The following is a 12,246-nucleotide window of genomic DNA, read 5'->3' on the forward strand; positions in this document are numbered from 1 at the left end:
CAAGATGCTTAAATAAAATCATTCCTAACTGTTTGTAGGTGAGAATCACATGCAGTTATCAAAGAAAGAAAGGACTGAATGCAAATGCGCCCCCCCACTAAAATCAGACAAGCTCTGTGCAGACACCTGGAACTATCCAGAACAGTGCAAACTTTTAATGCGGTGTAAAAACTCGGTGTAAAAACTCGGTGAGGTATTCAGGGTATGAGAAAAACTTTTTCCACCTAAAAACATCTCCACCTTGTCTTTATTAATACTATGAATTATACAAACTACAAGCTACTGAGAGCATTTTTAATAAAAGGAATCATAGATTCAAGTCAGACAATAGTTGTTAAATATCCTGGATTAGCCATCAAATTAGGAACCAGAGGCTATGCCTACACAGACAGTCCAACCCAATTGTGAACCCACCATGTATCCCCCTACTAAATGCTCTAGCTCTCTGAAAACTCAAATGCCTGAAGGTTGAGAGCTCTGTCTTGCTGGAAGTACAGGGCCAGGATTCAGTCCAGCTTTGCATCCTGCAGCTTGCCTTGTGGATGTGAGTAGTCAAGACTCCAGTCCTGAGCAAGCCTAAATCTAAATCATGCTGTGCTCCTGTTTGGCCAATAGCCAAGCTCTTATAAATGAATTACTTCACCAAGCCACCTGTTCCCTTTGCCTGACCCAAATTCCTATCTTTATACTTAGAGGCTTGCTGATCTTTTTCCATCTTTCTATCTGAGCTTTCCAATCACTAGGAACTGGTTTTCCTCCTCTAAGTAACCAAAACAAAAGTTAAAACTGTAATTGTTAACAACTTCCAGCTTCCCTCTGTGGATGTAGCCATCAGTCAGTGATGACAAACAGCAGTTCACAGTTCCTTCTCAGTTCACTGACATTTAGATCCATCCAGAGTGACTAGGGAAATCAAGGAAAGACTGGTGCTGATAACCTTCCCAGAGTGCATACTGAATGCATAGCGTTGCCCCTGCTAACTGTATGTCACCTGTGAGATCTGAGAAATCACAGAATTAAAAATAAACAAACACAGCCAAAAAAAAAAAAAAAAAACCAAACAAAAAAATAACCACAAGAGAAAGATGAAGTTTATATAATTTAATTGAAATGTCCCCAGAAGTGATGGACTGAAGTGAAAGACGACTAACTCCGGTTACTGAGGACATCTTTTATGCTTCTTGGTTAGGCAGTGTTGTATATATTACTGCTAGCACTGAAAAACTAGTTGCGATGTAGATGGATTGAACACAGCTGTACAGTGCAGAGGCAAATTAGGTGTGATTCAGGGGAGCGAGGGCGATGGAGAGGGTATGGCATGACTGTGTGGATAATGGGCCCCACTCCCAGCACTGATCACAAGGACTGAGTGCATTATCTAACCTCACTGGGCATCAATCTTCCTGCCTGGGCTTAAATAAATAAACAACTCCAGAAGCAATACAATAATATAAAAAAAAGGGTTGATTTTTGCAAAACCTTATGAAAAGGTATCTTCTTCCTGTGAACTACTTCACCCAAACAAATTTTAAAGCTGCCTTAAAAGTGACCTTTTGAAGGATGATTTTAATGGTGAAGCTGCTACAAAGCAGAGCTGACAAACCTGCTGCTGTTTCATTTTCAGCCCATGTTAAAACAATATTTCTAAGTATTTCTAGGATTCCCTCATGCCACTGCAATATGTCATTGTATAGTATGGAAGGTCTAGTCTGCCACAAATGTCCAGATTTCTTACAGTCACACAATGATAAAAAGAGGTTTTAATATAAAAAAAAAAAAAATCTCCATGTCTTACAGAGCAGCAAATCAACACTAATTAAAATGTAGGGCAAAGACTGAAAAGAGGTAGATTAAAAAGTACATATACCATCATGGACAGGAGACGAATGCTGTACAAGAACGAGAAGCAGAAAATGATGGGCTGCAGAGAGGGAGGAACCACAAGAGAGATGCCGAAAACGGGAGTGGACCAGTTTCAGCCTTAGTGAAAGCCTTTTAGTGCTAATAGTTTTCACAGGTCTGGCCCAAAACCATAGATTTAGGACAGTGGCCTGTTTTTTCTTTTAACTATTAAATTAATTAAACTTGGATAGTGACAGAAATTCAGAAACACAAATATAATCCCAACATTATTTTTAATACTACCCCCTGAAGAGAAGTAGAGTCTCCATCAAAACACTAACCTGCAATCTAGCTTTATTTCTACCTGTTTACTTCAGCTTTAGGCACTTGCCCTTGCTGAGGTGCATTTTTCACCTTCTAACTATTCCTAACTACTTACATCTGTAGCTGGTCTGTAGTCATGGACTGCTTTCACAGTACAGTATGGAGAATTGCTCGTTTCTCCTCATAATCATCTGCTGCTAGTGATGCAAGTGGGTAAAAGGACAAAGGGCACATTCATGTCTCTACATGCCATGCCAATTCCTCTAAATTAGGAAAATACCCTCCCTCCTCCCCCATAAAATAGTGTTGTTGAGCTCACAAGGAAATGAGGAATGAAGAGGGCAATGAAAGTGATGCCACAAATCTAAGACAGTACAGCAGAAATGAATGCATGCTTTTCAGTCTCTGTCATTATAAATTAAAACCATTCTAAAGAAAAAAATGTATGGTACAGAATTTTATTGAATTAAACATTACCCTCTCAGGTATCAGACAGATATGGAAGGGAAATCCGTAGAAAAAGCAACTGTGCAGCAAAGCCCTATAATGCAGCAGAGCCATGAGGGATGCATGAACAAGCAGTGAATCAGATTTTATTCCCACTGTCCATATGCTGAACAAAACACCAGTGCAAAACCAAGAGAGAAAACGAGGTGCTGAAGAACAAACATATTCATGCTCATTTGAAAAACTCAATAGGTTGTTCAGGAAGAAATCTCCTTTTCTATAAATTCTCAATACAGTCAGAAAAACACATGATCTTGCACGTATTTTCCTCCAACTGTCACTTGCGTAAGGTATATTAAAGTTGTCCAGGTGCAAATTTACTCCATCCATCTGACTTTGAGAATGCTCCTCATTTTACCATGATGAATGTTCACAAATTACTGTTTTATGCCAAATCTTATTTTCTCCACTGTTGTTTTGCCCCTAGTTGCACTTTCAGTAAAGCCAGGTGTTCAATCTGACTGCTGTTGTGCATATAGACTGCACGCACACCCCTTAGAAAGAAAATCCACAAAGCAATACAGAAGGAAAGGAAAAATATTTCACCTAAAGGAAGGTGACAATAGCAATTTATTTTTTAAAATCCACTGCAAAAGGTCTAATTCCAAACAGATGTGGACCTTTAGATTAAAATCTCTTCAGAGCCCTAATTTTACATTCTCAAGATTTAGACAGGAAGTACTTCACATTAATAATGGCTGGCTCACCCATTAACACTTCAGACAGTCATTTTAGATTTGGTACTAATCCAATATTTTCCAGAAAATTTACTTTTCCATGACAAAAAATCCAGTTGCAACTTCCAGTTATCTCTGAGGAGTTCAGACCAGATGACTGATTTGGTCAGAATCCCTCAGATTAGAGAGGGATTTCTTAGATTTCTTAGATGAAAGAGTGAAAGTAAGAAAATTAACTATTGGGAGAAGATTGAACTCTATTTAGATTTCTTTTAGAAGTATGTAAGCCTGCAGCATTTAAAGCTAACTATCATTGTCTAAGGGTTGGCTATTGTAGGAAGACTAAAATCACATTTATCTGCACTAGCTCATAAAGATACAACACAATTACTGAGAGCAACTGGTGATACAGGTCGTTGGGAAAAAAAAAAAAAAAAAAAAGGTTCAGCTACATTTTTCTTTGTATACTGCCAAAGCTCCAACAACAGCCCTAATTTCCCCTAAAACTATTTCAGCTGCTTATGTTTTCTGTAGGCTAATGCACAAGATTCATTTCCTCTTAGAGGAAGCAATCCTGCCATAATTTGATGAGCATCTCTTTTAACATCAGTACCTGTTTAAGCAGTTCATCCCACCCCTCTCTTTCCTCGGCATTCATTCCTATCCTTATGCTGACTCTTTGGCAATACAGGTAAAACAGTTTATGGGAACATATTGTGAACTGCATCATGTAACCAATCTGGGTTACAGATAGCATACACCCCCTCCTCAGTTATTTTTAACTGAGGTCAGTTTTCTACCCTGGTGTGACAGTATAAACAGTTGCACAACTGAGAGACAGAGGGGTGGAATGACAAAGGGAGATGCAAAGTTGTCTTGCTGAAAGAAGAGCACATCAGACTACACCCTCAGTAAGCCCAGGTCAATGCAGGCTTAATGACAAGCAAAAGAAAATGAAATTCAAGCAAGAAGGTTGGGGCTTCAAGCAATGAGGCTGCGGCTCTGCTAATGGTCACTCTTTCCAGGCAGCATGCTGTTATGTATTAACTCACAGCAGGCTGCTACTGGAATTTAACTGGGCAGAGTGGGCACCCTCAGAGACCTTGCATTGTTCAAGGTCCCTTGCTGTCTACCTCCTTTCTTCTCTAGTCCAACTTCCTGAGATCAGACTGGGTTCCCTAGGGCTCTGTCCAGCTGGGGCTTGAAATCCCCTTTGGAAGGAGACTGCACAACCTCTCTGGGCAACCTGCAGTACTGCCTGTCCTCGTGGGGAAACAGCTCTTCCATAAATCCAATCTGAATCTCTCTAGTTTCAATTTATGCCGGTTGTCTCATGTCCTCCCAACATGCACCACTGTGAAGAGCCTGGCTCTGCTTTCTCAGGAACCTCCGTGTAGGTATGGGCAGGCTGCTGCTGGATGCCCCACAGCCATCTCTTTTCCAGGCTGAAGGAGCCTGGCTCCCTCAGCCTATCCTTACAGGGCAAGTGCTTGGGCTCTTGACCAGCTTGGTGGTCCTCTGCTGAACTCGGTCCGGTTTATCCATGTATTTCTTGTATTAGCGGAGCCCAAAACTGGATCCTGTTTCCCAGATGGGGTCTAACAAGTGTCAATTTGAAAGTCATAATCACTTCACTACCAGCTATGCTTCTGCTAATAACAATCTGGGATGCTGTTATTAATGCTGGGATGCTTTTCAATGTCAGGGCACACTGCTGGCCCATGTTCAGCTCACTGTCCTCTAGGATCCTCAAATCCTTTTCCACAGACCTGCTCCCCAGCCAGTCAGTCCCCAGCCTGTAATAGCTGAATGAAAGCTTTGCAAGCTGCTGCTTGATTTTGTTATGGCATTCCTTGTAAGCATACCTCCCAAAATGAACTGCTCAGAGCATCTTCACTCTTTTTGTTGCAGACCTATGCTTATGAGGAAAGTGCAGAGTGATGAGTGCCACTTAGGGCTGTTCCAGCTGCTGTGCGAGCCCCTACATAACAGCTTGACCACTGAAGTTCCATTGCCTTCCACATGCTCCTTTCTGTGTGTAACACTGCTCTGCTCTCTTCTAACCAGGCCAGCTGTTAAAGGGAACTGGGTAAAAACTCTCCCGTTAGCAGTGTATGCCTTAGAGACAGACGTAGTGTTGGCTGGGCTCTAGAGGAGACAGTACTGCAAAGAGCATCTGAGTCCAGCCCTTCCAGCTCACTCACCCTTGCCCTGTCCTCATCTTTGAGCTGGGTGCTAGGCAGCACAGCATTTCCGAGTGACACGATGTGAACAGACACCAAGGACAAAGTGTTGAGATCAAGATGAAATGCTGAAAATGTTCAGCCTCATCCAGCACAGGCCCACAAATGCTGTAACTGGAAGGAGGTGTAAAGATACACTGAGATGACATCAGTTTACAGCTTTCTAGTTATGTATCTGGGACACATTCATCTTTGGGGAGAATTCAGATTATTTCATTGGTATTTATGAGCTACTTCACACTTTTTTAAGCATCATGTGATGCAGACAAGTGTGTAGAGCAATCCCCATTTAGTGGCACTGTATTTAGGATAGGGAGTCTCCCCCTCTTCTGCCCTTTTTTGGATCCAGAGAAGTTCCCCCAGTTGTACACTTCAAAGACAGAAGTGGCAGAGGTGACTCCAGCAGCAGGTGTGTGAGGCTTTGGAGAACAGTGGGGGAGCCAGAGGGGCAGGACCGTGTCAGAAAAGGAGGGAGATGGAGCTTGAGTCACCTGCGTTAAAGGAGTGCAGGGAAAAGCAGAGCGGAAAAGAAGCTGTCAGAAAGACCTTCAGCTTTATTCCTCACAGGAATCACAGACGAAGAATTTTTTGTGGAAGCCCTATCAGTAAACTGACTAAGCACTTCATAAGCATTGATACAATATCTCTGTGAGGTAAAGAAGACAAGAATTTTCAATCTGCCAAGGACAGGGCTGCTCATCAATAGCTTCGTTTCCAGTAATTTACCAAGGGTAATTGGGTTTAAAGTAAAGCAAACACCAAACTGCATCTTCAACCTGGAAATCAGATAGCCAGTGCTATGTGTAGTACAGTGGAAGTTTGTCTCCATAGATCAAAATACATAAAAGTCAAGAAGCCATGTGAGATATTGCCTAAATTAGACAGAGAGGGAGTCAAGGAGAGGGACCTGAAGATCTCCTCAACTGCTATGTGTGTGATTTGATTCCCCAAAAGAAATGTCTGCTTAGGATTTCCCTGGCCTAAATGTCTTGCAGAGTTGGACATCAAAGCTGTCTTCCATCCCCATTTTATCATGACTGGATTGACTGATGTTTCTCCCCTTTAAAAATGTTACAGGGCACCAGTGCACAGTAACTAATCACAGTCACAGAATGGTTGGGGTTCGAAGGGACCTCTTGAGATCATATCATCCATCCTCCCTGCTCAAGCAGGAACAGCTCCAGCAGACAGGACAGGCAAGAAGATCAGTGTGAAGCCACTTCATTAAGAGAAGGAAAAGTAACAACAAACATTATCCTTACAGCGAATGCAATGTAAACATGTGAGACCACAGATACTAAAACCACTGGAAAATGTTTTCCATAAAATATGCTGGTAATTAAACTCTCAACTCAGCAAGACAGTGAAAACAGTCTACCTTCAATCTCTTGACTAATAGCAATGAGTCTTATTCTCTACATTCTTACGGACTGCAGGTTAAAAGGTACATCTGCTAAACTAAATTCTGAATAGGGACCCTAAAACTACAGTGTTTTTACCAAAGGCCCAAAATTCCACTAGTTTGAGATGTAATTGAGTGAGGCAAAGAAACATCATTTACAGACTGAAAAAAACCTATGAAAATGAATAAAGCTTTAAAAAGAATAATGTCTTGTTTAACATTACAATCTTGCCTAACATTAGGACCACAAGTACTGCATCTCACAACACTGAAAGCCATTAAAGCCAACACAACAGAGTATACCTTTTCTCCTTCCTACCATTCAGTTCATTTTTGAAAACATAAGGTTGGTAGCTGACAGATGTCTTGAGTCTTTCCTGGACAGCTTACATGTGTGATAACTGCTCTCATTTGAAGATGTCCTTATTAGGTCACTGATTTAAACTTCAAAGTTTTTGTAACATACATCAATCTCACAGCCCAAAACACCAAAGCCTTAGGCTAAAGCAGAGACCTCTGAATACAGCACCAGAAACATCAGAGGTTACTAGAACAATTCATATTGCATGGAGGATAGCATATATCCTGTATACAAGTATTAATATTTAATGTAATGTGTTGCAATTTGCTTTTACTTCAGCATCCTATAATGGCCTTACTTTCTCATCTCACTCTCCAACAATGGAAATTATCATATAGCTGATACTCTGTATTGCAATCTATATGGAGAAGGCCCCACTGAAGTTCATTGGAGTTTTGAATTGTCAAGGAGCATGGGAGAAGACTTCAGGTCCTAGACTGCTAAGCCATGGCTGAGCACTTAAAAGATGGGCAGCTCTGTTTGCTGAGCAATAAATACAATGAACTCCTAACAACAGAACACAAGAATTTAATAGTGAAACAGTTAAAAAATGAAGATTTGACTCAATAAAATTTGACCCCAGTAATTGAATCTGTTCAGAGAAGGCCTGCAGAGACAATAGTCCTAAGTGTAATCCTGCCCACACTCTTGCACCTACTGTTCCTCATGAATGGATAAACTCTGTTTCAGTGCAGACCTGAGGCCTAATTTCTACACCTAATATCCTATATTTCTACTGTGTATATAAATTGTGTTCATAGTCAACACAGCTTCAGAGAGGCTGCAGATGTAGTGAGGTGAGAGCAGAAGCACAGATCCCTGATGACATTACGGGAGCCTTCCTAGCTCCTGTTAGTCAGTCACGACGTTTTGATGTCCTGACACTGAGACCCCACCCAGGCTATTGTCCAGCACATCCTCTGTAGGGCCTGCTGGAGGTGACACACAAAGACCCTCCTCCACACATTTTGGACGGAGCCTTAATAAAAAAGCTGTCTTTGGACTTTTGCCACTTTCAGACAGAACCCTACACCCCCAAAACTACACAAGACAGTTTGCCTGAATGACCTGAATTCTGCCTCAATAGTCTCATCAGAGGCACTGTTTGCTTACGTCTCACAGTTATGAGTCCAATCTGCACTCAGGGAAGTCATGATGGAGAGAAGCTAGACAACAAATTACAGCAACAGGAAGGGGTATGAGCAAATTCTGCTTTGCAGGATTGTATGTGCATTAAGAATCAATGTGGTTTCTCCTATAAAGGTTAGAAGCAAGAAAAAAAATCTCTTGCAGCCTAGGTGGGGGATGGGAATGCCCCACCTGCAGCTAAGGACAGCTCTGGAATTGAGAGCCCTGGGCCTGGACTGGAAACTGGAGAGGCTCCGCTCTTGCTTGGCATCAAGCAAGATACAGGATTTCTCCTCTTCCTCTCTCCGTGGATATCCTCAGTGTCCATGCTGTGGTTGGCACAGCATGAAGGCATGGCCCCATAGGAGACATTCTGGGCTGCAGAGCATGCAATCTCATTGATTTCAAGGGGAGGTAAACAGGAAGAGAATTTGTGCCCATCTTTGATTTCAGTTAATCACGCTGACCAGTCCCTCTAGCTTAACAATTTCAACTCAGTTCTTTGCACTATCCCTTCTATCTGTGGCCATGTGCACCCATGTGTCATCCTGGTTTCTGATCAGTCTTCTTTTATACGTTATTATGCTGGGATGACAGCTAGCTGCAGCTCTGCCTATCTCTTTCTTCCCCCCCCCCCCCCCCCCTTACAAATTGCACTGTGCTTTTCCCACTTATTTCTGTTCCTCTGTTACTGCTAGGTTATTTCAAATAGCACTGCCCCCATGCCAGTGCAAGTTATGTGTCTCTATCCCTCAATTTGTGATTACCGGTTTCAAAGTCCTGAGCCTACTGCATAGGCTCGGGGGGGTGAGTGGGGGGTGGGGGGGGGGGGTGGGGGGGAGGCAGAGATCAAGTTTAAGGAGATCAGTAGGTTTTTCTGAAAAACAGCTTTATTCTTCTTATTGAAAAAATAATTTTTTCAACTCTTCCGGACACTGAACCAAGTCTGTAGCATAACTCATTTACCTGCAAGTAAAATGAAACCTTTATTTTATTAAAAATACTGCTAGAAGTGCATAAATTAATATTCTAAAGGATATATTCATATATAATCTGAGTTTATTAAGTGGCTTTCCTCAATATGGAGTACGTTCATGATTTATAACTGAACAGAATTTCTGCACATCATATATAGCAATATATTTCTGCAGAACAAAAAGATCCCTTTTAAATGTGGGAGACTAGCTGTTTGATAATTTATCTTCTCTTTAGAAAATATGTAATTAGTTACATTCTAAGATAGTACAAAAATACCATAAAATGGAAGAGACATGAGCACTGCATGTGTGTACGCACACCCCTCCTGTAGCTCCCGCATACGTGCACTGTATCAATCTCAAGTTACTTCCCTTAACGATGAACATAGGAAGAGTGATGATTTTTGAGTCATGTTTAGCAAAGCTGAAAGGAGGTAGGGTGTAGCACTCACCTACTTTATACTTTGGATGTGGCGAAAACATTTGAAAGATAAACCAAAAGCACCTCTCCAATCAAATATTTTATCCTTTCAGCATGACGCAGAAGTTTAATTTCCACTGGTGGGGGGTGACCTCGAGACTACGGCCACTTCACACACACACACACGCACACACACACGCCCACACACACACACACACACACACACACACACAAACACACACACACACACACACACACACACAAACACACACACACACAAACACACACACACACAAACACACACACACACACACACCCCTTAATGGCAGCGATTCCCCTCCCTGGCAGAATAAAGCAGGTCTATAAATAACTTCAGAAGGGACTGTCTCCCTCCTCACGCACTGCAGGCGACTGTTTACATGGCTCCCGGGTCCTTATACGCTAGGTTTGCTCAGCTCTCATCCTACGGGCTGTTGGATTTCCTCTGCCTAAAAATCCAGCCCCGGACGATGCAGGTAGGACTGGCGGCACCCTCCGCCGCGGCAGACGCCTGTCCCCACAAGTTGTGGCTCCCGCCGGCGAGGGCTGGAGCGCGGCCCCGGCTCCAGGGAAATCTCGCAGGGCAGGGGGGCTGCAATCTCGTGTCACCCGTCCTTCAGCTCCACGGTCCCGGCTGATCCTCCGGCCCCGGGAAGCCCCTCCTCCCCACCCCACGGATCCCCGCAGCCGCTCCAGGGCCCGCAGGTCTCTGCTCGCCCGCCTGCAGGGGGCTGGCCCGGGGCGCCAGGGAAGGACACGCGTGGGGCGCCCCCGCACCGCCCCGCACCTCCCCGCACCCGGCGGGGCCGCGGGGCGAGACAAAAGCCTGGGCTGGCTCACCTCCTTCAGCTGCTCCAGCTCCTGCTTGAGGCCGTCATACTCCGCCTCCAGCTCGTCGTACTGCTGCTTGAGGGTGAGCTTCTCCTCCAGCACCACCAGCCCATACTCCGCCGCCTGGATCTTCTCGTGGGTCGTCTCGGAGAGCTCCCGGGTGAGCCGCTCGATCTCGCTCTTGTAATGGTCCGCGCCCTGCAGCACCTCCTCCGCGGCCATAGCCCCGCCGGCACTGCCGCGCCGCCGAGGCACCGGGGGGCGGGCGCGGCCGCGGCCGAGGGGCGGCACCGGCACCGCCGGCCTGGCGATGGATGGGGATGGCGACGGCGATGGGGGCCGGGGCCGCCTGCGGCAGCCGCCGCCGAGCGCGGGGGCGGGCCGCCCCGCCGCAGCCGCGCCGCGCCCCCCCCTCCCCGCCCGCCCCCCCCCTCCCGCCCTCCCTCCCTCCGCGGCCGCCCGGGAGGCGGCGAGGCCGCGCTCGCCTTGCCCGGCCCTGCGGCGGCCCCTGGGGCGGGCGGGCGGGCGAGCCCCCCGCTGTCCCGGGGAGGCGGCGGCGCGCCGGAGGCCGGGGCGGCGAGCGCGGGGCGGCGAGCGGGGGGCGGCCGGGAGCGCGCCTTCGTGCGGCGCCCGCCTCTTCCCGGGGAGCCGGCACCGCCGCCTCCCTCCGCACGGTCCCTCCCCCGCGCCCTTCAAGATGACAGCGTCCGCAGGTCTGGCATCCCCCGCCGCGGAAGAGGGCCGGCGGCGCTAAGCGGCGGGGGCGCGGGCGGGGGCCCCCGGAGCGGTGGGTGCAGCCGGAGCCCGCCGCGCCCCACGCCGCCGTGTCGCGTCTGGTGGTCGCTGCCGCGGTGCTGCGTGTGCGGGGCCGCTCCCGAAACCTCCCCTGTCCCCTTCCCTGCGCTCCTGGCAGCGGAGCGGGGCTGCCCAGCCGTGGTGCGGTTTGAGCGCCTCTTGGTCTCCCTCAGCGTGCCGCAGCGGTGGCCACACGTTAGCGGCGGTGCTGGTGAAAAACAGAAGGGGAGATGCAGCCCAGTACACTGCGGGAGCGGGAGGACAGCCTCCGGCGTGCCCCTGCCGGGCTGGGAAACCGCGAAGGAAGAGCCACTCGCTCCCTTCCCTGTCCCCGGGGCATGCCCATGGGGACCGGCAAGGAAACCCGGGTGTGAAACAGCAGCGGACCGGGGCGTTGAGCTAAGGCCACACTTCCATCACCGTTCGTGCAAGATCTCTGCGCTACTGGTTAGATAGCAGGACAAAACCGATTCAGATCAGATGCGGTCACAGCATTGTTTCTCTGTCAAATTAACCGGAGGACCTGATGCATAGATTATGTCAGTTTTATGCTGGCTTTATGCTGGCTGCAGAAAGGCAGATGCTACTTGTCTAGCATAAAATTGGAGTGGTGCAGACAGACAGTAACTGATCTCATACAAAGCCTGCCAGTAAAAAGTTAACACCGGATTATGGGTGGTTTACATATTTGAACTGGAA

The 12,246-nt window shown here is 46.5% G+C and overlaps 1 protein-coding gene across 6 annotated transcripts in view; it reads right to left on the reverse strand.

Annotated features, from left to right (window-relative positions):
* BICD1 (BICD cargo adaptor 1) overlaps positions 1-11,106 on the reverse strand; it is a 198,320-nt gene extending 187,214 nt beyond the window's left edge. For all 6 annotated transcript variants that reach the window (XM_074902062.1, XM_074902059.1, XM_074902060.1 and 3 more), the window contains exon 1: positions 10,762-11,106. In XM_074902062.1, the coding sequence (XP_074758163.1) occupies positions 10,762-10,974 (213 nt within the window). In that variant the 5' untranslated portion in view covers positions 10,975-11,106. The remainder of the gene's footprint in view (positions 1-10,761) is intronic.
* Positions 11,107-12,246: the final 1,140 nt, after the last annotated feature.

Source organism: Athene noctua, chromosome 3 (genome assembly GCF_965140245.1).
Source record: "Athene noctua chromosome 3, bAthNoc1.hap1.1, whole genome shotgun sequence".
Classification (NCBI taxonomy): Eukaryota; Metazoa; Chordata; class Aves; order Strigiformes; family Strigidae; genus Athene; species Athene noctua.